Genomic DNA, 25760 nt, shown 5'->3' on the forward strand with positions numbered 1-25760 from the left:
GACATTTCCATTTGATTTTTAAGATTAGCTCATCAGTTTTTGCCTAAAAAATAACAGTACTCAGTCTTCCCCTGCATGAACGTGGGCTTCCTGTTATCTAGGTCTTTAATTTCTGTCGATCACGTTCTGTAGCCCCCCCTTAGATAAACCTTAAGTGTTTTTCTTGGAAGTTTGTGCCTAGGGGTTTTCTTTTTTTTTTTCAGCCTATGACTGTGGAGTTTTTCTCTCACTCTCTTTCTTGGACTGTGGTGTGTGTGCTCCATCATCATTGTTCCCATTACATGGGTGGGAAACTGAGGCTTAGAAAAGTCACAAGGCCCAGGGGCTCAGAGCTGCCGAGAGACAGTGGGCTTGATCCTAGTGTGCCCTGCAGTGGGCTCTGAGCAGTGACGTGTGCTTGGTCACAGGCCTGTGGTGTAGACAGGTCTGCTGGAGTATGAATTCCTGGAGGGGAGTTTTTGATGCTCCATCAATGTCATCTAAAGCAGTGCCCAGCTGGTTGGTCACAGCCTGCCGTGCCGGGGCTGCCCTGGTGTGGCCAGTTCTCTTCTCTGGGCTCAGGCAACTAAGCCACTCTGACGCCATCCTCCTTCCAGGTATCAGCCCCCGAACCTGGCCATCTCCACGCTCTACTGGAAGGCATGGCCCCTGCTGCTGGTTGTGGCTGCATTCAACCCAGAGAATATCGGTGAGCTGTCCTGGCTGTGGGCAGACCTGGCTGAGGGAGGGCAGCTCTTCCTTTGGGGCATCTGTGTTGGGATTTGGGCTAGAGCCCTGTGAGGGACTAGAGGAGGAGCAGAGATGGCCACACCTGTGTCCTTGCCCATAGGCCTGGCTGCCTGGGAGGAGTACCCCACCCTGAAGATGCTCATGGAGATGGTGATGACCAAGTAAGTGGGCTTGTCTTGCTCGGGGGAGGGCCAGCAGAGGAGCAGGGCCTGGACTCCAGAGCTGCACGGCCTTGCCCCAGCTTGCAGCACCCGCTGGTGATTCTCTGAACTCCAAGTCCAAGTCTGTTGCGCGTTAGTCTCTTCCTTACTGGGCGTGGGGAGGGATGGGGTGGCAGTGTGGCTCTGGAGCCAGGCAGCTTCGGGGAAGCCTTCATGGAGGGTGGCAGGGCCCTGCCTGGCACATTCTGGGCAGCATGTGTTCTGCCAGTGGGAGCAGAGAGCGGTCAGACCAGTGGACAGTGACTGGGAGGGACGCAGATTGGAGGCAGGGACTGGGCATACAGGTGGGTTTTGGCAGCTGTAGCGTGGCTGTGCTTGGCGTCAGCACAGGCATCCTCCTCCCTGGACAGTCAACACGGTGTCAGCAGGAGGGGCCGGCCACTGCACGGACTGTAGCTCGGTGTGAGTTGTGCCCTTACAGCCGTGGTGCCCAGACAGGCCAGGGTGAGGTGTTTCTCGTGCCAGGTGTCCAGTGTAGCCGGGTGAGGTGCGTGTTGCAAGGGCAGTTGTCCAGGCTGGGCTGGAGCCTGACACTGTGGCATTGTGGGGACCTGGCGCGCGCGCGCGTGTGTGTGTATCTGTGGCACTGGGGGCACTATGGCGTGTGACTGGTGTTGTGGGAACCAGGCATTGTGGGAGTTAGCTTTGCGTGTCACTGCTGTGTGGAGGTTGGGTGTGTGTGCGCGTGTTGCTGTGGCATGGGCACTGGGTGTGTGGAGCTGTGGCAGCTTGGAGGGGGGACTCAGGTGTACGTGTTTTATATGGTGGGGGCTGGGTGTGCGTGGCTATGATTTTGTAGGGGCTGGTTGTCTGTGGCCTGTAGGGCTAGATTCTGGCTCTAGTGTCATGTGGACTGAATGTTTGTGGCCATGGCCTTGGGCAGCTGGGTGTCTGTGGCCTTGCTGTGGCAGGGGCTGGGGTGTGTGTGTGTGACTGGAGTGGTGGGGACTAGGGGTGTGGTCTTAAGCTGGAAGGCGAGCTTCTCGTCTTCTGCTGAAACTGAGCGGTAGACGGAAGGTGGGGAGTGGTGAGGGGTGGTGAAGTGAGGAGTAGACCGAGCTCAGGAGGAGACACACAGGAAGATGGATTTTGAAACATGAAAGGAGATGAACAGTTAGTGCTTCCCCAAAAGCTGTGCTTGCCTCTGGAAGCAGGAAGTGCTCCCCCAACCTGAGATTCCCAGGGTCTTAGAATACCAGTCTGTTTGGTTCCTGGTATTGAACAAGGATCCTGGCATGGCAGGGCATGGCAGAGTAGGTGTCCTGGAAGAGACCATGGAATTCTGACATGGGCTGGACTTGGAGCTGAGATGGCTCTTGGGCTGCAGTGAAATGGTGGGTGGGCTGCTGGGGCCTGTGGTTTCTCAGGTGCAGGTCTCATGAGGGTCCACCCTGTGTGCACACATGGTCTGGCAGAAGCAAGCCTGGCAGGGCAGGGCAGCGCAGCAAGACCTCTCTTGATCCCCAGTAACTACTCCTATCCGCCGTGCACCCTGACGGATGAGGAAACCCGGACAGAGATGATTAACCGGGAGCTGCAGATCTCCCAGCGGGAGAAACAGGAGATCCTGGCATTTGAGGGGCACCTGGCCGCTGCGTCCACCAAGCAGACCATCACTGAGAGCAGCAGCCTCCTTCTGTCACAGCTCACAAGCCTGGATCCCCAGTATGGCCCGCTCCCCACCCCTGTGTCCCAGGCCTGGTGTGGTCTGTTCTGCTGGGCAGGTGGGCAGCTTGGGTGGGAAGAGGCTGGAGGGCGGGTGGAGCCGATCGCACCACTGAAGTGCCCCCTGCATCCATTCCTACGTCATAGGCTCCAGAGGGAGCCTGACCAGGGAGAGCTGGGTTGAGGTGTCACAGCAGTCCCAGGGTCTCAGCTGCCCCCAGCAGTGGGACTGGGAGGCTGGGTGCTCCTTGTCTTACCTATCAGTGTTGCTGGGGTCACGTTGTACATGTAGCATTCTGATACTCTTGTTCCTGTCACCTTCAGAGGGCCCCCTCGGAGGCCTCCCCCTCACATCCTGGACCAGGTGAAGGGTCTTAACCAGTCCCTGCGCCTCGGGCACCTCCTTTGTCGCAGCCGCAACCCAGACTTCCTCCTCAACATCATCCAGAGGCAGGTGAGTCTTACCCTGAGGAACAGGAGGCCCTGGAGGGAGGAGAGCTGGGGTGGGTTTGGAAGATCGGCCTCAGTGGTACCTGGCAGTGACTGTCATGGCCGGAAGAGGGGAAGCAGGTGCATGTGGGATTCAGAGGCATGTGAATTCCAGGTGAGCAGATGGCACTGATTTCAGGTCGGAGCTGGCTGTGCCTCCTGGCAGGTCTGTCTGTGGCCCCAGGGGGCTGCTCTAGGAATTGGGGTGTTGGTGGGGTAAGTGAGGGGGTCGCCCAAGCTTGGTCACGAAGGCGTTGAGTGGGCTGCTCTTGTCCACCCAGGCCTCCTCGCAGTCCATGCCCTGGCTGGCCGACCTGGTGCAGTCCAGCGAGGGCTCCCTGGACGTGCTGCCCGTGCAGTGCCTGTGTGAGTTCCTGCTGCACGACGCTGCCGACGACCCCGCCTCTGGGGAGGAGGAGGATGAGGGCGAGAGCAGGGAGCAGAAGGCCAAGAAGCGGCAGGTAGGTCCCTATCCACTGTGCCCCACTGCGGCTCTTCAGTCAGCCGGGTCCTCTGAGATGCCCTCTCGTCCCTCAGAGGCAGCAGAAGCAGCGACAGCTGTTGGGCCGCCTACAGGACCTGCTGCTGGGCCCAAAGGCTGATGAGCAGACCACATGTGAGGTGCTGGACTACTTCCTGCGGCGTCTTGGCTCCTCGCAGGTGGCTTCCAGGGTTCTGGCCATGAAGGTGAGAGCCAGGCCAGGGCCTCTGGTCTCTGCACAGGCTCTGTCACTGTCCCACTCTGGTCTTGATTCTCGTTACCCAGCCTTCCTAGACCCTTTCCTGGTTGCATGTAGAAGGGACAGATGTCACCAGCACAGTTTGGAAGAACCAAGAGGCCTCTGTTGCCTTCTGGTGTTCCTTCTCTGGGTGGTGGCATGGAGAACTCAGAGTGACTTAACAAACCACAGCTTCTTGTCTTTAAAAGGTATTGAGCCGGGGCTGGGGCGGAGCTCAGAGGCAGCGTGTGCCTAGCGTGTGCAGGGCCCTGGATTCCGTCCCCAGCATCAGTATTTTTTAAAAGGTATTGAACAAAAATGTTTTGAGCTGGTGCAATGGTGCCCACCTGTAATCCCAGCTACTCAAGATGTTGAAGCAGCAGAATTGCAAGTTCAAGGTCAACATGGATGACTTATTGAGACCCTGTTTTAAAATTTAAAAAAAAAAAGGCTTTGAAGGAACCAGCTGGAGTTATTTTTCTCTCCTTAATCCTGACTGAGCCTGAAGTTCTGTGTTCTCTGCGCGGGGCTCTGAGGGACATGTGTGCTGCCTGAGAGTATCTGGGCCCACCAAGTGCTGGCACATGGTTTGACCCAGCTCTGTGTGTCCACAGGGCCTGTCGCTGGTACTCTCAGAGGGTGGTCTGCGGGACAAGGAGGAGAAGGATCCCCCCATGGAGGAGGACTCAGGGGAGGTGGATGCGCTGCAGGGCTACCAGTGGCTGCTGCGGGACTTGCCCAGGTTGCCCCTGTTTGACAGCGTCAGGACCACCACAGCCCTGGCACTGCAGCAGGTAAGGGCTGTGCCTTGGTTGTGGGTGGGCTGGGTCGGCAGTACTGCCCCAGGAGCTGGCTCACACACCTCCCTCCCCAGGCCATCCACATGGAGACCGACCCCCAAACCATCAGCGCCTACCTGATCTACCTGTCCCAGCACACGCCGGTGGAGGAGCAGGGTCCACATAGCGACCTGGCCCTGGTGAGAGGACGGGGCCAGAGGTGCCAGACTCTGGGTCTGAAGTGTCCACACCTAGCCTGTTCCCCATGGCCTGGTGCCACGTGGAGGCATTGAATGGCCTTTGTGGTTACCACAGCTATCTCTCAGTCCCCTGTAGTCCCTGCTCCCTTCATGGAGCATTTTTTTCCCAGACTGAGCAGGGCCTTGGTTGTGGGGGTGGGGCTGGAGCCAGGAGTTGCCTCCTGCTGTGCCAGGCTCTGGGGGTGGCTTGGTGGTTGGAGGACGACTTCACATACCACCCACTGAGGACCGTCAGAGCCCTTGGTGCCACCTGTGCCCTCCTTAAACCATCACCTCTTCTTGACTTTGCTTGTCCTAGTAAAGCAACCTAAGCACAGGGTCACAGGCCTGAGGCTTGGTGAGATGAGTGAATGAGCAGTGAGTAGGTGGCAGGGTCACTGGGACAGTGGGTCTTCTGCTGCCAGGGTTCTTTGCAGGGGGCTAAAAACCCAGACCTGGCCAGCCCAGTAGCCTCTGAGGCCTTTATCCTCTGAGTCCGGTCCAGTGTCTGGCTGCGTGGCCCACAGCCAGGCTTCTTGGCATTGTTGACAAGTACAAAGAGCGTCTAGACGGGTCGTGACGGCCTTTTCCTTTTGGCCATGGAAAGTACGTGTCTCTGCTTCCATGGGTGGTGTCCTTGACCCATTCCTCCCTGCCCCTTCCTCTCCATGCTGTGGCAGACTGAGGGCCATAATGTCATTTTCAGGGCCAAGGCATCCTCTTTGAGTGCCATGCTCTTGTGGCTCTCCCTCCCCGTTGCTGCGCCCTGTGTGCTGCGTCCCACTGTGGTGGAGTGAGGGCCTGTGGCACTGAGGGCTGCACTTCTTGCCATTGCCAGCTGGTGCATCACTGAAGATGGCTGCAGTGCTCCTGGTGGGGCTCATGATGTGACTAGTGTCACTCAGTGACATGGCCAGTCTATAAAAGCCTGCCCTTCCCCTGGCTGTTGGGTGGTGTGCAGGGAGGAAGGGAAAGGAGGTGGGACCTCTGATGGCTGTTGTCTTGCCAGGATGTGGCCCGGCTTGTTGTGGAGCGCTCCACCATCATGGCGCACCTCTTCTCGAAGCTGTCCTGCAGCGCTGCCTCTGACGCCGTGCTGGGCGCCCTGCTGTCTGTGTTCTCCCGCTACGTGCGGCGCATGCGCAAGAGCAAGGAGGGCGAGGAGGTCTACAGCTGGGTAAGGTGGTGCTCAGCCTTGGTCCCCCCTACCCTCTGAGCCACCAGTCCCCCGCCACCCTCTGAGCCACCAGTCCCCATTCCTTGTCCTTTCCCCACAGTCAGAGTCTCAGGACCAGGTTTTCCTGCGCTGGACCAGCGGGGAGACTGCTACCATGCACATCCTTGTGGTCCATGCCATGGTCATCCTGCTGACGCTGGGCCCGCCCCGAGGTGAGTGAGGCAGCACCGGTCTGTCCAGGCAGCTCACAGCCTTACCCAGTGGCTATTTGTCCAAGGTTTTCTGCTTCTGGTCAGAATTCATGGGGAGTGGGAAGAATTGCTGTGCCACCCGTGACTGTGAGCAAATCCCCTTCACCACTTTGCCACAATATTTTTTGTAAATTGGAGATGTTGCTGCCATTCCCACTTGTGTTAGAGCATGCTATGGAAGCAGGTGGGGTCCTCAGGCAGTACTTGGAAACTCTGAGCCCCTGAGAATGAGTGCCTGTGCTGAGTGTTGTTGTCAGAGTTTCCACTCCCCCACCCTGGACATAGGCCTTGTCCCTAGGGGCTAGGAGGCTGAGCCAGTGAAACCAGGTTTCTCTACATAAAGGTGCAAGCATTAGTCTGTCCAAATGAGCCCGGGTCCTCATGAGCCCATGTTTGTGGCCTGAGGACTTGCTGGCCGTGGGCAGAGCCTGTGACTAGAGCCCATGTCCAACCCCTCTGGCTGGCTGCCGCAACTTCACCATTACATACCTAATGATGCCTGAAGGGCACAGGACCCCCTTGCATGTGTGTAGTGGTGGGCTCTGCCAGAATGGTGACCCACTGGGAGGGGGGCGAGGTAATCACCCTAGGTGTATGGCCACTGTGTCACCTTAGGAAAGGCCAGCCTGTATGGTTCCCATGGGCTCTGTGGAGGCTGAGGTCAGATGGCACTGGCTCAGCCAAGCAGCTTGAGCCCAGAGGGCATGGGTGTGCTGTGAGGACATGGCTGTGGTGGGGCTGTCTCTTGGCTGTTGTCTTGCCAGGATGTGGCCTGTGAGTGGGATAAAGCCAGGATGCTGGCCCTGCAGCAGGCAGGAGGGTTGAGTCAGCTAATTCACACCAGTGTCTGGCACTGTGCTCATCTGCATTGGAGTCTCCTCTGTTCCTCCAAAGCCTCAGTTTCCCCATAAGGAAAACTACCCTGGGTGGTCGGGCGTTCGTCCAGCCTTGGCCTTTGGTCCTTTTTGAGGGCAGGGCTCTTTGATTGAGGAGGCTGCTTACCCGTGTCTTTCCTGAAGCTGGTGATGGCGAATTCTACGAGCTGTTGGACATCTGGTTTCCAGAGAAGAAGCCACTGCCCACTGCCTTCCTGGTGGACACATCAGAGGAGGCACTGCTGCTGCCTGACTGGCTCAAGCTGCGGATGATCCGCTCGGAAGTCCCTCGGCTGGTGGACGCTGGTATGGGCGCAGGCTGGGCTTGGAGAGGGAAGGCCTAGCAAATTAGGGTCCAGCCTTGCACCTGCTGCCTGTGAGCCTGGCATACTCCAGGGGCCTCTCAGACCTCAGAAGGGCTCCCATGAGTCCTTGTGGCCAGCAGGTGCTTACTGAGCTCTGGCGCAGCTCTGGGCTGGCCCTGCCCACAAGGTCAGAAATCAGTCCTGAGAAAGAAATGAAAGCAAGCAGTTGGGGATTGGGAGGGGAGAAGGGAAGGTGGTGCAGGGTTTGTGGGCATCAGGCAAACTGTAGGGGAGAGTGGAGGGCCCCAAGAGGGACTGACGAGGGTCTGACCAACGCAGTCTGTTGACTGGGCCCTGGGCAGGGCAAAGGGACTTTGGTGAATTCGCTCAGGAAGCCCATTGAAAGACACATGCTGAGGAGCCTTGGACTCCTGTCAGCTTGGGGAATATTGGTGACGGCATCACCGTGGCATGAAGATTGAGCCAGTGGCCTGCCTGCAGTTGTGGGGGGCACCCGGCTCTGATGATGCGAGCCTTTCCCGCATCTGCCAGTCACACCTCCAAGCTGCCTTCCAGGGTGGGGGGCCTGGGCTCGGGAGGACTCCACGCTTACAGAGGGGGTGCTGAGTGAGCATCCCACAGCCCTGCAGGACCTGGAGCCCCAACAGCTGCTGCTCTTCGTTCAGTCCTTTGGCATTCCCGTGTCCAGCATGAGCAAACTTCTCCAGTATCTGGACCAGGCAGTGGCCCATGACCCCCAGACCCTGGAGCAGAACATCATGGACAAGAGTAAGCATCAGGATCCTGTTGGTCAGCAGATTCTCATTGAGTTCCCTGGGGCTGAGGGCAACTAAGGGACTGGGGAGCTGCAGGAGGTGGGATGTGGACAGCAGGTGCTAGATCAGGAGCCCAGTGAGGCTGGAGTGGCAGGAGAGCACTGGCCTCGGCACCAGGTACCGCTTGGAAATTGTTCTGAGGCTAGAGAGAGCTGCCGGGGACACTGACTGACCTTTTGGTGGGAAATCTCATAGCTCACTTTTACAGTCCTCAGGCTGCTTGCTGGACCCTGCTGGGCCTTCACATGAGGACTCCAGCCAGAGTCCTGTGGAAAGGGCAGTGTTTGCTCCTGTCCATGCCTGGATTTTAGCTATTTCTGTTCTGCAGATTACATGGCTCACTTGGTGGAAGTGCAGCACGAGAGAGGCGCCTCGGGAGGGCAGACCTTCCATTCCCTGCTCACGGCTTCCCTCCCTCCCAGGCGAGGTACTGGTCCCTCCTGGCCACAGACTCCCAGGCTGCTTCCTTGGTCGGCACTGGCTTCTGGCCAGCATATGGCCCCTGTTTTGGGTCTTTGTGGGGCCTGGATGCCAGCTCTTCTTTCTGGTGATGCCCTCTGTGTGGGACTGGCCTTGGTGTGCAGGGATCCCTGGCTGCAGCTGGTCATAAAGTTTTCAGCTGTGATGTTCCCTTCCCTGTAGACAGCACAGAGACACCAAAGCCAAAGAGCAGCCCCGAGCACCCTCCAGGCCAGGGCTGCACTCGTGCTGGGATGCAGGTCCGGGCACTTGGCCCCGAGGACGACTTGGCTGGCATGTTCCTACAGGTACTGGCCCCACTGTGCGAGGGTCCCTCACCACCTCACTCAGTGATGTGTGTGTGTGCCCACCCAACACGTGCTTCTCACATGCACGTGCCCTCTACTTTCACTCTCAGGTAGATTTCTGGGGCTCAGATGTGCGGGAGGAGAGGGAAGAGGAGCCCTCTTCTCACTCTGCTTCTGCCATCCTTGCAGCTTCCCCCCTGCCTAGCACTCAGGTTTCTCCTTGAAGCCAGGTTTGCAGGACTCACCTGAGGTCTCACTGCTGGTGCTGTGTCCCAGTGTGGTTCCCACCTGTCTCACTCCTCCCTTTTTTGGGGGAGGAAGGTGCTCTGGGGGTGGGACACAGGGGCTTGTGCATGCTAGGCAAGCACTCTGAGCCACACCCCAGCCCTGGAGAGCCTTGGGCACTTGGCAGGCTCTGGATACCATTGTCCTCCAAGGGAAGCTCCTGGGGATGTCGAGTTCCTCTGCACAGGCCTGAAGAGCTTGGGCCCCTCACTGCACACAGTTAGAGCCACACATGAACAGGGATCCAACTAAGGGCATGGCTCTGACACAGGAGCCTGTTGGAGTCCTCAGTCCCACCTGCTCCTCCTCCTGACTCCCACCCCTGCTATTCCAGATCTTCCCGCTGAGCCCAGACCCCCGGTGGCAGAGCTCTAGCCCTCGCCCTCTTGCCCTGGCACTGCAGCAGGCTCTGGGTCAGGAGCTGGCCCGAGTCCGCCAGGGGGACCCTGAGGTGCCGGGTATCACAGTGCGCCTCCTGCAGGCCATGGCTACCTTGCTGGGCTCCCCGCATGGTGGAGCCCTGGCCATGGCCATGCACCGCAGCCACTTCATGTCCTGTCCGCTGATGCGCCAGCTCTACCAGTATCAGGTACCCGGGTGCGGATGCTTCTGGCAATGGAGTGAGGGGAGGGATGACTCAAGTGTCGCAGGACAAACAGGTAGAAGCTCCAGGCCCCACTCAGGTCTGCTAGAGGCCCAATGCCCTCCCAGCACATCTGGAGGCTGCCTGTGTGGGCTTTGTTCCTGGTTCCTGTGTGCACAAAGCAGGCACTCCAAGGCATGAGGCAGAGGCCCCTCTCCTTACTCAAGGTAAGGGAACAGTGATGGCCCCCTGTGCACACTTCCAGCCCCAGTCCCCCCGGGCCCAGTGGTCTCGCTGGCCTGCCTCTGTGCGCACGTTTATGTCTGAATGTTTACTCCCCTTCCTTTCCCCTGAATCCCACGAAAACAAGTTGCCAGCAGAAGTAAGGCCCCACGAGGTCATCCTGGCATGTGACAGGATGCGCTATTCTGAGTGGAAAATGTGTTGATGCTGGGCCAGCTGCAAGGGACCAACTCCTGTGGGCCCCACCCTGGCCCCAGCCTCATGGCCCTTTTTCTGGGCTTTGGGTTCCTTTGGGTTCCTGGCCGTGTGCAGGATCACTGTTGTCCCTGGGCCAGTGTAACCCACAAGTTGCCGGTTGTTCCCCCAGCGCTGTGTGCCCCAGGACACTGGCTTCTCCTCCCTCTTCCTCAAAGTGCTGATGCAGATCCTGCAGTGGCTGGACAGCCCTGCTGTGGAGGAAGGGCCCCTCCAGGCTCAGCTCAAACTGTTTGCCACCCAGTACTCAGCAAGACGCAGGATCAGCGATGGTAAGAGTGGGAGGGAGTGGCAGGCGCCCAGGGTCCCTGGCGGTGGCTTAGCGTGAACACGTGTGGCCAGGCTACTGGGGAGCAATGTGGGTTTCCTGAGGGAAGATGGAGCCTGCACGGCTTGGGGGGCCTCCTGGATGGGATCCTGGGAGGAGCCAGGACAGAAGTCAAACGTCCCCAGTAGTCACATGGGCTCTCCTATAGTGCGAAGCGGGCTCCTGCATCTGGCTGAGGCCCTGAGCTTCCGTCGTGACTTAGAGGTGATCAACTCCACTGTGCGGGCTGTCATTGCCACCCTGAAATCTGGGGAGAAGTGCAGTGTGGAGCCAGAGCTCGTCAGCAAAGGTACATGCTCACCCAAGCCTCCAGCTGCCAGCCACGGGCAGACCTTGTCTGGACGGCTCCCCTTGCTGCAGGTGGAGACCAGTAGTGATCACTCGGTGCCATCCCTGGAAGGTGCCCATAGAAGTCCTCTTCCAGTGCCCAAGTGGAGCTTCTGGAGAATGACAACATGGCATGGTGTCCCCAGGAACCCCTGCCCCCCCAGGCCTGCTTGTGCTTTGCCATGGGCACGTCCTGCATGTGCTCACTCACACCCCACCTGGGCTTGCCACTCAGTGGTCTTCCTGCCAGGGTGAGACAGGACATTGCTGTCCCTCATGCAGTCCTTCAGGGTCTCATCGAGGTAAGATCCCCCTATCTGGAGGAGCTGTTGACAGCACTCTTCTCAGCTACCATGGGTGCCACTGGTCCGAGTCCAGCCTCCAAGGCCATCGTGGTGGTGAGCTCCTTGCTGCAGGAGGAGGAGCCCCTGGTTTCTGGGAAGCAGGACACAGATGACAGGTGAGCCAGGAACCATGGCCAGTGGGTGAGGAAGCCCTGGTGGTCCTTTTCTGAGTCTCTTCCTTCCTGTAGCCTGGAGACTGTGTGCCTGGGACCCTCATCAGGGCTGCTGGTAGACTGGCTGGAGATGCTGGACCCTGAGGTGGTCAGCAGCTGCCCCGACCTACAGCGGAAACTGCTCTTTTCACGGAAGAAGGTGACAGGGCAGTCCAAGGGCAGAGGGTACTCTGGACTCCCTGATTGCATGGGGGAAAGATTCTGGTCTGGAACAGTGAGGTGGCCACCAGCAGCCCCTCCACTCCAAGAACTTGCATCCACTTAGCCCCAGAGGAGGGATGTGGTCAGTCTAGTCCTGACCCTCTAGTCCCACACCAGGTCACGTGTCCCCTCAAGGCCAACACTGGTGACCAGATCTGGTTCCGAGGACAGGTGGGAGGGGCTTGCCAGACTTTGTGGACCAATGGGCCCAGGTCTTTCCAGGGGAGCACAGAAAATCTGTGGTCAGCAGAAGGGGAGCAGCGTGGGACTCCTTGGTGTAACTGGAGCCCAGCACAACCCAGGGAGACCAGGGCCCTCTGTGAGGGGTGACAGGGCCTGAGTGCTCTCCTGTGCAGAGAAATAAGGAAATGGTCCAACTGATCTGTTTGTGGGCAATGACCACTAAAGTCGGCCACCTGAAGTGCTGTGGCCAGTGGTCTTTTTGGCAGGAACAGCCAATGTTGTTGGGTCGCTTGGCCTGTCTCCTTACCAGGCCTGTGCAGTGGACAGAGTCTCACACCTACGGGGTCTGCTGAGCTCCCTGGGCTGGTGCTCAGGGCTGCTTCCTGGGAATGCTTTAGGTCTTATTGGAAATGTCTTTGTGTCTGTTCCTGGGTGGCTTCTTAGGACTTTCTCAGCTGATCTGACCCAACAGCTGGTCTCAGCTCAGTTGGGACCATCTCATTCTTCTTCCCTAGGGCAAGGGTCCTGCAGGTCCCCAGGTGCCGTCCTTCCGCCCCTACCTCCTGGCCCTCTTCACACACCAGTCCAGCTGGTCCACGCTGCACCAGTGCATCCGCGTCCTGTTGGGTAAAAGCCGGGAACAGAGGTGAGGCCCTTCTGCATCTTGGCCTTGTACCCCCTGGGCGGCCCCTTGGCCCTTCCACGGGCACCATGTGATGGCTGTGGGGCTTGTGCTGATGTCCCTGTGCTGAGAGCTGTCAGCTCAGCTACACCAGGTACAGCACTCTGCTGCTGCCTCAGGTGGATCCTCATAACCGGGCTCTGCACTGAGGGCCCCAGGGGTGTCTAGCCATCATCCCACACCCAGTGCTGGAATTCCTGCTCCTTGCCTGGGCAGCACCTCTGTAGTTGCCCTTGCTCCATGGGGCACGAACGTGCTGTCATGGCTACCTTGCCCTCACCAAGGATGCAGACAGGCTAGTCTCCTCAAGTGTTGTCCTTGGGCCATGTTCTTCATCTGTGAAAAATCCAAGTTACTTGTCCAGGCTGGGCTGCCAAAGTGGGGTATGAAAAGTCTGTGAGGTGTAGCACCCCCACAGTGCCAGAGCGCAGCCTGCCTGGTGGTCCCTTGGCAAGGCTATGGGGTGGGCTGGGTGAGCTCACGTTCCCTCTGTGGGATGTGCACTTGGATGCTTGGCTTATGGCTATGGGAGGGAGAGGGTTGGGATGCCATCTCCTCTGACCAACTGGCCCCTGATCAGCAGTCTCTTCAGAAGGGCCATGGGGGCTCTACTTGGAAGCTCTTACCCTATGTTCCCTGGTTGGTTTCAGAATTTTCTCATGCTCAGCTGGATTTCGGTTTCCTCTCAGGTTTGACCCCTGTGCCTCCCTGGATTTCCTCTGGGCCTGCATCCATGTTCCAAGGATCTGGCAGGGAAGGGACCAGCGCACCCCACAGGTAGGCCGTAGGGGGCAGCCAGCCTGTGGAGTAGGGTGGGATGGTGTATCCTGGGGCTGACTGGCTTGCACTTGGTTGTAGAAGCGGCGGGAAGAGCTGGCACTCCGTGTCCAGGCTCCAGAACTCATAAGCCTGGTGGAGCTGATTCTGGCTGAGGCGGAGACCAGAAGCCAGGATGGGGATGCCACTGCCTGGACTCTTATCCAGGCCAGATTGCCCCTGCTGCTCAGCTGCTGCCATGGTGATGACGAAAGCATCAGAAAAGTGACAGAGTACCTAACAAGCTGCATCCAGCAGTGGGGGGACAGGTGCCTGAAGCCCTGTGTGCCCTGGGGGTGTGATGGAGCGAGTCCAGGCCCAGGCCCAGGCTTAGCCCTCACATGCCCTAGCAAACCCTGCCTGATCTCTTCTAGTTTGCTGGGCAAGCGCTGCCAAGACCTGCTCCTGCAGCTCTACCTGCAGCGGCCAGAGCTCCGGGTACCGGTTCCTGAGGTCCTGCTGCAGAGTGAAGGGGCCACTGGCAGCAGCATCTGCAAGGTGAGCTGATGCTTCCTGCTCCCTGCCTTTCTTGAGCAGCCCTGACCAAAAAGGGAGGACAGAGGCTGTCAGTCTAACAGGCTGGCTTTCCCAAGAAGTCTGGTCCCCATGAGAAATTCTGTGACTGACTTTGAAGTCGAATCCCAAGTTAGGGAGTGGTATGTGGTGTGTGGGCACCCTGACCCCACCTTGCTGAGGACAGAGCCCTCCCTGCTGCCTTCCTGGTCTCACCTCTCCTTTGGACAGTGGCATGGGAGAGCCATCTGCCTGACCTTTTCCTGCCTTGCAGAGGTGTGACTGTCAGGAAGTTGCACGTGTGTGTGGCGTGTGATACCTGCAAGGCAAGATTGGGAGCACCCGTCACCCCACAGTGTCCCTGGAGCCCTCCTCCTGCCCTTCCCCACAGTGCCTCTCCGCCCTGGTGGGATACATTAGCTTGCATCTTCCAGAGTGTCCTGTCAGTAGGGTCATAGCGTGTGCTCTTGTTTGGTGTCCTCCAGCATAATTTCAAGGTGGTCTGTGTGGGGTGTGCATAGATAGATAGTCTGTTCCTTGCTGCTGCTGAGTGGTGTCTGCTGTAGATAGACCTGTTATCCATTCTTCTGTTGAGAGCCCTTTGGGATGTTTCCCCTTTGGGCCTGTGGGAGCCATCACGAAGAGTCTGTTAGGCTGTGTTTATACCTCCTGAACCTCAGGCCTCCCTTTCTCACCCCACTTAGCTGGATGGGCTTGTTCACCGCTTCATCACGCTCCTCGCAGATACCAGTGACTCCAGGTCGTCTGAGAGCCGAGTGGCCGATGCCAACATGGCCTGTCGGAAGCTGGCTGTGGCCCACCCCATCCTACTGCTAAGGTATTGCCCAGGCTCTTCACCAACAGCCTGAGAGGAAGGTGCCTGGGGTCTGACTGTGTTCTGGAAGGTACCACAGGGCAGAGCATGGCCCTTTCCTTCCCTACTCCTGAACCAGAGCAGGTCCTTCGGTGGGTGTTACAAACCCTGCCCTCTGAAACCGTGAAGGGTATGCAGCTGGAAGCTGGCACACAACAACCCCTGCCCCCGTCTCAGTGTCTGGCACAAGAACCTCTGGCCTGTGGCTGAGAGTTGGGAGGAGCTGGGTAGACCTCAGACAGATAGTTGAAGTGCTCCTCTCAGACTTTCACTGATCCACCTGGTGCAGCCTGGTGCACTGATCCAAGCCACTGCCTGACAGCATCACCTGGACCTTGTCAGGGCCGCAAATACAGCCACCTTCTGTTCAGTGAGCATGGAGTGTGCCTCGCTGGTGGGCGAGCACTAGGAGAGCCAGAAGCCAGGCTGGTTTGCCATCATTGGTGCAGAGTTGGGTCACAAGGGAGTGTGAAGTTGGGATGTTGGATGTCTGGCTGGGGCTCTTGGAGTGAGAATATCTGGTTCCAGGCAGAGAGACTACAGAGGTCCCTTCTGCCCACACTAGGCACCTGCCCATGATCGCTGCTCTCCTGCATGGCCGGACACACCTCAACTTCCAGGAATTCCGGCAGCAGAACCACCTGACCTTCTTCATGCATGTACTGGGCATCCTGGAGCTGCTGCAGCCACGGGTCTTCCAGAGCGAGCACCAGGGGGCGCTGTGGGACTGCCTGCTCTCCTTCATCCGGCTGCTCCTGGTGGGTCCCAGCTGGAGTCTCCTTTGGATCCCTGGGCTGCACATTCCGTGGGGACCCTTCCCCACCCAGAAGTGCTCAGATTCCCCCATCCCAGTTATCTCCCTTCTGCTTCCAAGCCAGGCCTGGTCTTTCCTAACCAGCAGCTGTGGGAGAGCCCAACCCCTTAGCCTGGCACCAATCCAAGGCCAGGCTACCTGTGCCATAGCTTCTGCCTCCTCTCCTGCCCCAGGAACTAGCTCTTGCCCTGAGAGGCCCCTGCCTTTCCCCAGCTTCTCAAGTCCTGGGAATCCCATGTTCTTCAGAAGCCCAGGTCAAACTTCTCAGACCCTCTGCTGAGCTTGCCATGTGTCATTTATGCTGAGCTCATGAAGAACAAAAGCCAGTCTGCCCACCCCAGACCCTTAACACACCCACATGGCAATAGGGTCAGGGAGGGTGGTTGGGGCCGGGACCAGGACTGCAGAGCCCTGAGTGACTGTACCCATTTTCAGAACTACAGGAAGTCCTCCCGCCACCTGGCCCCCTTCATCAGCAAGTTCGTGCAGTTCATCCACAAGTACATAACCTGCAGCGCCCCGGCTGCGGTGTCCTTTCTTCAGAAGCACGCAGAGCCGCTCCAGTGAGCACCTGCAGGGACCCGGGAGGGCCATACCAGGGCAGTTCTGTGGCTCCAGAGCCAAGGGAGGTGGCGACTGAGAACAGATCCTGTCTGGGTGCCTGGGCCGGCACAAAGGCTGGTTCCGGCCATCACCTCTACTCTATAGGGAGCCTTTGGGTCGGCTCCCTAGCAGTGGGCTTCACTCCATGTGTGTGACAGACTCCTTTTGCCTGCCCCTCCCTAGCATCCTGGCTCCTGTGCCACTCAGGTTCCCACCTTCCCCTCCCGTCAACATGCCTTTTACCTGCCAGGTTTCTGCCAAGGTGAAACCATGTTTTCTTTCTCCAGTGACCTATCCTTTGACAACAGTGATCTGATGATGCTGAAGTCCCTTCTTGCAGGACTCAGCCTTCCCAGCCGGGACGGCAGGACTGACCGGGGCCTGGACGAGGAGGGAGAGGGTGAGTGTGGACAGCTGGGGTCTTGGATGGGCTGCAGGGAGGTCCTGTTGAGGTCCAAGGTGTCCAGTGGGACTTAGTGAGCTGTGGGATCTTGCCTATTTTATACATCTGAAGTGTGGTTAATGCCACAGCTGGTCTGAGCAGCAGCACCCCACTCTTTGGAGAATGTCACCTGGTCTCAGATGTCATTTTCTTGGAAGACTTCCCCAGCCTTGCTGGGCAGGGCTGTCCTCGGTTCTCGCTGTTCTTGTCCCGTCTCTAACTGTGGCTTTGCTGGCCAATGGTAGTATATACCAGATGGGTGGCAAATGAGAGCCCTTCCAAGGAGCCCCTGAAGCCAGGCTGGCGATGCTGGTAACAGCCACTCTGCAGGCCCTGTTGTGCCAGCTTGTTTTCAGTAGCTCTTAGGCAGTTCTTGGGCACATAAGCACATTGATTGAGCATATGTGGCATGCAGGCCTCAGACCTTGGGCTGCAGAGGGGACAGCTCTGCTCCTGTAGTACCTCCAGGGGAGAGGAGAAAGTGAGCACGCTCTAGTCGGGCTGGGTTATAGGCAGTGTGAAGAAACAGGAAGTCCCACCAGGTGCACCTGTAATCCCAGTGACTCAGGAGGCTGAAGCAGGAGGATCACAAGTTTGAGACTAGTCTTAGCAACTTAGTAAGGCCATAATCAGAAGCTCCCGTGGCACAATCAGTGTGCAGTACTTATATGTAAGGTGATAAGCAACTTAGCGAGACCCTATCTCAAAAAGAAAAAAAAAAAAAAAAAGAAGGGTAGGGGATATAGCTTGATGGTAAAGTGCCTCTGGGCTTGATCTCCAGTACTAAAAAAAAAAAAGAGAGAGAGAAAGAAAATGGATTCTTTTCTCTCTCTCTCTCTCTCTCTCTCTCTCTCTCTCTCTCTCGCATGTGTGCGCGCGTGCGCACTTTGCTCTCTTTCTTCTCTTTTCTTGTTCTCTTTCTCTCTCTTTTTCTCTTCCTTCCCTGTTAATCAGACACTGCTGCAATAAAGATCTCTTGGTTTCTCTGAAAAGAAAAGAAAGAAAATGGAGGGCTGGGGCTCAGTGGTAGAGCGCTCACCTAGCACGTGCGGGGCCCTGGGTTCAATCCTCAGCATCACATTTTTAAAAAAATTAAATAAAGATAATGTGTCCATCTACAACTAAAAAGCAAATATTAAAAAGAAAAGAAAAAAAAGGAAAATGGGGAAAAAAAAAAAAGGAAGTCCTGAATCCCCCAAATCAGCCCCTCAACATCACGGTGCCCCCACACTTATTGAGCACTGCTCAGTGGTCTGGGCAGTGGCTGGAATGCTCTTGGGAAGACACCTCATTTTCACTGCCTCAGTGTCCCCAGCCTGTCCTGATCACTGACTGGGGCCTTTTCCAGATGAGCGCTCGGCTGGCTCCCTGCCTCTGGTCAGTGTCTCCCTCTCCACTCCGCTGACAGCAGCCGAGATGGCCCCACACATGAAGAGGCTTTCCCGGGGCCAGACTGTTGAGGGTGAGTGGGGCTTGCTCCTCCCAAACCAGCTTGGTGTCCTGTGCCCATGAGGGTGCCGCTCTACTCTAGGTTCTGCTGGGGCATGAGTCTCCAGGGAAAGCAGAATGTTGGGGGCTCCTGAGGTGTAGGGGATGTTCCAGGGAGAAAGGCCTGGTGGGTAAGGCTGGCAGGGTGGCTGGAGTCTTAGAAAGGAACCAAGGCTGGGGTAGAAGAGGTTGGTGGTGCTTAGAGCACCCTGGACATAGGTGTTGAGCTGAACTGAGGTCAGTTCCCACCAGCTGAATGAGGCTGAATGTCCACCAGCTTGGGAGATTGTCCCGTGGAGGACAGCTGTGCAACATGGCATGGATGCAGATCCCTGGGCCCCATCAGATTTCAGGGTGTGCACTTGGGGAGCTCGGTTCCCAGGGAACCGAGACGCTTGGGGACTTGTCCCTTCCTGCCTGTGGATTGCTTGAAGGAGTGCTGGAGTGGGGAAGGAGTTCCTCCTGGCCCTCACAGGCTCTTCTGCATGCCTGGCCTGGCCCTCTGTGCCCTCTTAGATCTGCTGGAGGCGCTGAGTGACATAGACGAGATGTCCCGGAGGAGACCTGAGATCCTGGGTTTTTTCTCGGTGAGTAGGGCCAGGAAGAGGGGGAGGGGCCTCTGGAGGAACGCCACCCTGAACTCTGCTGCTTGAGCTCCACAGAGCCCTGTGGTCTCAGGGATGGGTCCCTGTCCTGAGCAATTATAGACAGGTGGCCACAGTGGGCCCACCCTCTGCTCCAGGCTGGACCTGCTGACCATGTGTGCCTCTTGCCATCCAGTGTTGGGAGCCTGGGAAGAAGTCCCTGGCTGCTGTACCACTGTTCCAAGGCTGAGGGCTGAGGGTGGAAGCCCTGGACAAGGGTCTCCCAGGTCATTGTGTCCTTTCCCCACCCTGGACTTTGTACAGACCAATCTGCAGCGACTGATGAGCTCAGCTGAGGAGTCCTGTCGCAGCCTGGCCTTCAGTCTGGCGCTGCGCTCCATCCAGAACAACCCCAGGTGAGCCCAACGGTTTCAGAATTAAGCTGCTGCCAAGGTCAGTTTGGCCCACCTGGTCGTTGGACCAGGCTTTCAGACGGGTCAGTTTGCCCTGTCTAGCCAGGGCCTGCCCACAGAGCTCCAGGCAGAGTCTAGGCTCCTTGGCACAGTGGAGGTGCCCAGCCAAGTGCATCTCTTGCAGCATTGCAGCTGACTTCCTGCCCACCTTTATGTACTGTCTGGGCAGCCGGGACTTTGAGGTAGTACAGACGGCCCTCAGGAACCTGCCAGAGTACACCCTGCTCTGCCAAGGTGAGTGCCCCCGTCCAGATGCTAGGTCCTTGGGCAAGTCCTCACTTTTCCAGAGCTGCCTGACCGTGTCTCTCTTACAGAGCATGCAGCTGTGTTGTTGCACCGGGCCTTTTTGGTGGGCATGTATGGCCAAATGGACACCAGTGCCCAGATCTCCGAGGCCCTGAAGATCTTGCACATGGAGGCTGTGATGTGAACCTGCGGCAGCCTGACCCGTCCATCAGCCTTAGTGCCCTTGGCACCTGGGCTACTGAGGCCAAGCGCAGGAAGCCCACTCCACTGGTGGTCTTATCTGGGAGCTGGCCAAGGCTGGGCAGGGGCTGGAGCAGCACTGTTGGGCTAGCAGCTGACTTTTGGGGACAGTCCGCTGAGGCTACATCATCTCCCAGGTCATAGCTCTGCTGCACAGCCACAGGGGACATGGGCCAGCACAAGGAGAGACTAGTGTCCGGGCGAGGCACTCCAAGGGCTGGTTGTAAATGAAGCTTTCTGAATTTGTGTGCTGACTGGTGTCCTGTGTTGCCCCTGGCCAGTGTGGGCCTGTGCCCTGCCCTTGTTTCTCCACCACTGAGGTGTCAGGCAGTTGAGCAGGGTCCTGGGAGGTGAAGAGCAAGGTTGGGCCCCAGAGCTCTCCCCATGGTCCAGCCTGTTCCGCGGGGATATGTCCACACCAGTCACTGCCTTTGGCCTCCTGTGGTGTGACTGCTGGAGTTTTGTGCTCAAGATCAGCCTTTTCAGGTCACAGGGCTGCATAAGGTCTAGGGAGCCGAGCAGTCTCCCCTCTTGCCCCAGAGGGGTGCCCTGAGAGCCTCGTCTGTGGGTGTGTCTCCAGAAGCTGAGGGCAAGGAGCTGGTGCCAGAGCAGCCACATAGCCAGTGGCCCTGGCCCTGTCCTGTGCTCATCAGTGAGCATGAGGAGCTGGGGTTCAGCAAGTGTCCACAGGGGGAGGCTGTGGGCTGGTATGGGGACATGACAGAGTTGTGTTTCAGAGCTGTACCCCTGGCATTTCTCCCACGTGGTTTCCTTGCCTTCGGGGTTAGGATTGAAGCCATCGGCCCTCCACCCTTCAGCAGCCAGAAGCTCACCAGTGCCAGAGGGGTGTGCCCAGTCCAAGGCTCCCCTTGGCACCAGCACCTGCAGGGCAGGCGGCACTCAGGCAGATCCAACCTGGCTGTGTGGTTCCCACTTAGGTTTACTGTCTAAGGCCACCAGGGGCGCTATGCTAGAATGCAGCTCAGGCCCTCTCCAAAGCCAGAGGCCAGAGGTTCTTGAGGTGCCCTGTCTGGAGACCTTCCCAACCCAGGTGCACAGAGATGTCCCAAGACAGTCACATGGGCTTAGGATCACAGCCCATCCTGTCTTGGCCATCAGGCCTAGCCTTCCCTCCCATGTCCACTTCCTGAGGGTCTCTAGCCTGCCTCCATTGCACCTGCCTGCCCATCCCTCCTCTGGAGTCTCCTAAGGCAATGTCTGAGGTCTGGGGTGCCCAAACATGCTCACCTGAGGTGGGCTGGGACGCTGGAGGAGGGAGGTTGCTCTGGGAAACCCAGGTTGGCCAGGAAGTGAGGATAAGAACTACCAAGTGGCCAGAGGCTGAGTGGTCCCCACTGCCAGCCTCACGGCTTCCCTCCTCCCAGCCTTGCCCTCTGTGCTGCAGGGTCCCCTACACAGCCCAGTGTGGGAGCACCACAGTTGGGGGTGATGGTGACGCCCCTCCCACAAGATGGGGGCTCACTTGGCATGGGCTGGTGCAGGGAGGTCACTTCCTGCTCCAAACTACTTAGTCTTCGCCTCGTTCAGAGTCTGCCCAGGTGACACTTGGGGGCCAGGCTGCCCCTGGTGCTGCTGGTGTCCACCCTCCAAGCCCTGCCAGTCCTGCATGCTGCCCTTGGAAGTCTGGGCGTGCTAGGGGGAAGCAGGCTCTTCTGGTGTGTGCTTGTTCTTGGTTTTCCTGCCTGGTACCTCTGTTCTTGTGAGGCTCTGGCCAGGGTGCCTGGGCCTGGCACGGCTGCCCAGGATTGGAGTGCCAGCCCCACCCTCACTGTACAGAGGAGACCAGAGAAGGGCGGGGTTTCCTGTGCTGCATGGCAGGGAGGCCACCCGTTCCCCTCCCCGGACCACCCATGTCCTGTGCCCTCCTGCCCTGCCAAGGAGGGCCCGAGCCTGGTGGCTGGGCATTGCCTTTGCATCACGTCATTTTGCCCTGGACTTGGATAATGGCCGTGTCCTCTTACCCCCAGGACCAAGCCACCTGGCAGGGTGGGTGGCATGTTTTCATCTCATGGCTGAGAAGAGGTCCCCAGAAGCTTGAGAAGGCAGCAAGGACATGGTGGTGGGGAAGTTGAGGCTGGAGCCCACGTCTATGTCCCTGTCACTGTGTCTTTGGCATTTACCCCTCCTGATGCCATGGGCATGCAGGGGGGAAAGAGGCTGTAGTGGCAGCAGCGGAAAGAGGAAGCTGGGGCCTCCCGCTGGGCAGGCCAGCATCCCACCTAGGCCTGAAGACATCCCAAGGCTGGAGCAGCCCGGCCTCATCCTGGTCCACCTTGGACCTGGCCCCTGGCTTATTGCACGTGTCCCGTGCGTGACAGAAGGGAAGGGCCGGGGGCCGTGGACGCAGGCATTGTGCAGGCCTGACACGAACGTGAAGCACTCGCTGCTGCTTCAGCCCTGGCCAGGCCATGCTGGTGTCTGTCGCACAGGGAGGCGGGCTCCAGGAGTTGGGGATGTGGGGGGTGGGGCCAGGTCACCAACTGATGAAGGGCAGGGCTGCCTCTGGCATTGGGAGAAAGAGCCCAGAGGCCCCAGGACTGGTCCGCTGGGCTCAGGGCCTGGTGGCTTGTGCTGAGGGGAGGGGCCATCTGTGCCTCATGCTGGGCAGTGATGCGGACACCTCCCAGTCCTAGGGTGTGTGCAGTGTCACACACAAGCAGTGGGCAGCATGTTAAGTGAGTGCCCCTCAGTGTCCCTGTACTTACCCAATCTCAGGACAGAAGTATCCAGTCCTGGCTGGGGGTGTGTGGTCCACTCCCATCTGATGGTGTGAACTTGGAGCCCACTGTGTCCCCTGTGCCCAGATTCTAGTCCTGGTGGCCAGGCTGTGTCCCCCAGACCTAAGCTTGGGGCCTTTGCCCCACAGGCCAGAACATGACTCTGGGAAGGTCAGTGTGTACCAAGAGTGCCACCAGCAGAGCCTTCTCTCCCTGTTTAGCACCCCAGTCCTGTTGCCGCTGAAACCCAAACTCGACCTTCCCTCCCTCGGGGGGGTCCTTCAGAGCCTGGTCCCCTGCTGGCATAGCTTGTGTGCTGCCTTAGGAGGTGGGGCAAGGCCGGCTCCAGGGCCGCCTGGGGCTGGTGGGTGAAGGGGCAGCCTTGGCAAGCCACGGGCCACTGCTGAGCCTGGCTCAGAGCAGCTCGTGGCACCCAAGCACCAGGAGGAGCAGGGGCTGGAGGCTCAGGACCCAGGGCTTGTCTCAGTTCCCTTTCTGGAGTCCATTTCCTGCTCACGAATGAGCTGCCTGCGCACCAGCCTGACAAGGCAGAGGGGGCAGCTAAGCCAAGACATCCCTGTGAAAGGCCAGGTGCAGGGTGGCAGGCCATGGGCACTCAGGTGAGGAGCACATGTGCTGAGCAAGGACACAGTGTGCCTGCCAGAGGTGCCCCCCCACCCAGGGTGCTGATGCTCCCATTTATGGTACCCAGGGGCAGACAGGGCACCTGGCACTCACACCAGGTGGACAGCTTTGATAGCCCCTGGAGGATGGCCCAGCATGGCCACAGCATAGAGGAGGCCTCTTCAGGGTCTGTTTCAGGTGGGGAGGGCTCTGCAGGGCTGGGCAGGACTGGAAGGGAGCTCTGAGCCTGTGTGGGCAAATCCATGGTGGATTCAAACCTGTGAGCAGAAGATCTGGTTGGGGTTGGGGTGGTGGGGGCTCCAAGGGCAAGGTGTGGAGGTGGTAAGAGGGCGCCAGCCCTGGATGGTCATGCAGAATGTGGGAAGGCCCAGGGCCGCCAAGGCTGGTGCAGTCCATACCCTTTGCCTGTCCAACTCCTCCCCATGCCACCCTCACAGAACCCCCAGCACAAGCCATGGGGGCCCCCGACAGGACCCCGGTGCATTAGGTGGCCATCTCTTCCAGGATGGCATATTCCAGTGGTGCTGCTGTGGTGAGGTCCCCCTCACATGGGTCAGCAGAGCCCAGGGTCCCCTGCGTTCTGAGGAGGCCAGTGGGTGCTGAACTGCGCACAGGCAGGGCCCAAGGGCAGCACTGCAGCCTGCCCCTCCCTGTGGCCTGGCCAGCTCTGGGCTTCCTCCTCAGGTGGGGTGGGGGGGACAGGTGAGGTGTTGCCACCTGACAGCTCACGTGGCTCCCTCACAGCCTCAGAATAGGCCTTTGGCTTTCATTTTCAGTCCTGGGTGGACTTCAGGCAGATGGCCCTGAGCTTCACCCATGAGATTTCCCTGGCACGTGCCCTGGGAGGCTGGCGTTGGTCCCACATTACAGATGAGGGCAGGGAGGCCCCCACTTTGGTCCAGGGTCACAGGAGGGGTGGGGAGCAGGTGGGAGGCTGCGGGTCCCAGGTCCCATGCTGCCCCTCCCCTTTCTTCCTATAAGCAGCTCAAAAATTCTGACCCTAGCAGGAGCTGGCTGGGGGCATGGGGTCTGGGGTGAGGGTGTGCTGGAGGCCACCAGGGACCTCGGCCCTGCCCCCCTGGGAGGTGATCTGTGAGGAAGCTCTGGGGAGGACGGGCAGGGCAGCCAGAAGCCCTGGTTTTCTTCCCAAGCCCCTCAAGGGTCCAAACCCAAAAGGGCGCCTTCCCAGTGCCAGGGCCAGCTGGGACCACGGAGAGAGGTTGGATGCCACAGGCCTCTGGGCACTGGAAGTGCCAGCGCTGCCTGGGCAGTCAGGAAAGGCTGTTCAAGGAAGTGGCATGGACCTTGTGGGGTGAGTAGGGAGCGGATGGTCGGGCTCCAGCTGCTCCAGGTGGGGAGACCAGGGCCCAGAGGGGCAGGAGTCGGGGAGGAGCCACGCACTCCTAAAATGGGCGAGGTTGAGGCCACAAACAGGGCAGTCAGGGCAGAACTTCTGGTTGCAGGGCCCAGGCCAGCTGACCAACAGCAGCTCTTAGCCCTGGGCTCCTACTGATGCCACGAATCCTGAGGACACAGGTCCTAGGAGGCTGAGCTGGAGTGGAGGTGCTATGGAGGGGGTGCTAGGTCCCTGGTTGACTTACCATAGGTGCCCCCGGGGCTCACAGTCCACAGAGTCCAGCCAAAGCCTATGGCTACAGGAGCTGAGGGGCAGCCAGGCTGAAGTCAGAGTGGTGTGGGCAACCCCGAGACAGTCCAGGCCACCAGGGTGCTTGCCAGTTCACCTATGCAGCTGTAAAATACCTGAGCCTCAGCATAGTGGCTGTGAGGACTGCTCAGCCCTGGCCTCCATCATTACATGAACAGAGAGACGCTGTGATCTGGCCAAGGACACACAGCAATCAGAGCAGGCTGAGCTTCTTCCATCTGCTGGGTCCTGTTGCCTGGTGACCCCTTCATCAGCCCTGTGCGCTCTGTTTACTGGGAATGTGGCAGGCCAGGCCCCATTACAAGGGGTTCCTATAAATGGCGTGAGGAGGATTAATAATGTATTTATAACACATCGTCGTGGTAGCCGAAAATGATCTATAAATGTGCGGTAAATGTTTTATAATGTTTTTGTAACCCGTTATAAATGATAAATGGCAGACTATAGATGCCGGATCAAATATTTATAACGCATTGTGCGCGATGCTGGGCTGCTACAGTTCAGGAAAGCCATTAATAATAAAGTGGATGGAAATGTAAAAGTTGCCGACAGGCCCAGCAAAACCATTTATAATGAAATGTAAAATTTGGCTGTTGGAAGCAACCCGCGGCCCCAGCCCGAGCACTGGCCAGCTTCTCCTGGCGGCCGGGAGGAGCAGGGTCATGAATTATTTGTGAGGCATCGGACAAGAAAGTATACTACCCTCAGCACGCCACCGAAATATGCTATTAATATACCCAGGGTGGCCTGCATTATGCATCGGGCCTAATTAATTAATGGGGGGCCCTTTAACATGAGTGTCATGGCTTCCACGCTCTCTCCTGTCCGGGGCCAGAGCCAGCTTTGCTGTCCAGGATGCCTGAGTGGCCTTGGAGATGGGGAAGCCTCCTGTAGGCGCTCCAGGGTGAACTTGGTGGGACCCCCAGCCATCCACAGGGAGCTGTGGGCCAGGCAGTTGGGGA

At 58.4% G+C, this 25760-nt stretch overlaps 1 protein-coding gene across 1 annotated transcript in view; it reads left to right on the forward strand.

Annotated features, from left to right (window-relative positions):
• The window catches only part of Ints1 (integrator complex subunit 1), a 29098-nt gene extending 9103 nt beyond the window's left edge, over positions 1 to 19995 (forward strand). Inside the window, exons 15-46 of the mRNA XM_048785185.1 lie at positions 597 to 688; positions 830 to 890; positions 2418 to 2615; positions 2940 to 3069; positions 3386 to 3565; positions 3642 to 3791; positions 4438 to 4617; positions 4698 to 4802; positions 5851 to 6018; positions 6119 to 6230; positions 7289 to 7450; positions 8092 to 8238; positions 8614 to 8712; positions 8928 to 9052; positions 9672 to 9926; positions 10531 to 10690; positions 10895 to 11035; positions 11356 to 11533; positions 11606 to 11729; positions 12490 to 12620; positions 13346 to 13433; positions 13515 to 13741; positions 13847 to 13970; positions 14690 to 14823; positions 15425 to 15617; positions 16109 to 16236; positions 16564 to 16676; positions 18067 to 18180; positions 18723 to 18793; positions 19115 to 19206; positions 19388 to 19497; positions 19578 to 19995. Coding sequence (XP_048641142.1) covers positions 597 to 688; positions 830 to 890; positions 2418 to 2615; positions 2940 to 3069; positions 3386 to 3565; positions 3642 to 3791; positions 4438 to 4617; positions 4698 to 4802; positions 5851 to 6018; positions 6119 to 6230; positions 7289 to 7450; positions 8092 to 8238; positions 8614 to 8712; positions 8928 to 9052; positions 9672 to 9926; positions 10531 to 10690; positions 10895 to 11035; positions 11356 to 11533; positions 11606 to 11729; positions 12490 to 12620; positions 13346 to 13433; positions 13515 to 13741; positions 13847 to 13970; positions 14690 to 14823; positions 15425 to 15617; positions 16109 to 16236; positions 16564 to 16676; positions 18067 to 18180; positions 18723 to 18793; positions 19115 to 19206; positions 19388 to 19497; positions 19578 to 19693 — 4408 coding nt within the window. The 3' untranslated portion in view covers positions 19694 to 19995. The remainder of the gene's footprint in view (positions 1 to 596; positions 689 to 829; positions 891 to 2417; positions 2616 to 2939; positions 3070 to 3385; positions 3566 to 3641; positions 3792 to 4437; positions 4618 to 4697; positions 4803 to 5850; positions 6019 to 6118; positions 6231 to 7288; positions 7451 to 8091; positions 8239 to 8613; positions 8713 to 8927; positions 9053 to 9671; positions 9927 to 10530; positions 10691 to 10894; positions 11036 to 11355; positions 11534 to 11605; positions 11730 to 12489; positions 12621 to 13345; positions 13434 to 13514; positions 13742 to 13846; positions 13971 to 14689; positions 14824 to 15424; positions 15618 to 16108; positions 16237 to 16563; positions 16677 to 18066; positions 18181 to 18722; positions 18794 to 19114; positions 19207 to 19387; positions 19498 to 19577) is intronic.
• Positions 19996 to 25760: the final 5765 nt, after the last annotated feature.

Source organism: Marmota marmota, unplaced genomic scaffold (genome assembly GCF_001458135.2).
Source record: "Marmota marmota marmota unplaced genomic scaffold, marMar, whole genome shotgun sequence".
In the NCBI taxonomy this organism is placed as follows: domain Eukaryota; kingdom Metazoa; phylum Chordata; class Mammalia; order Rodentia; family Sciuridae; genus Marmota; species Marmota marmota.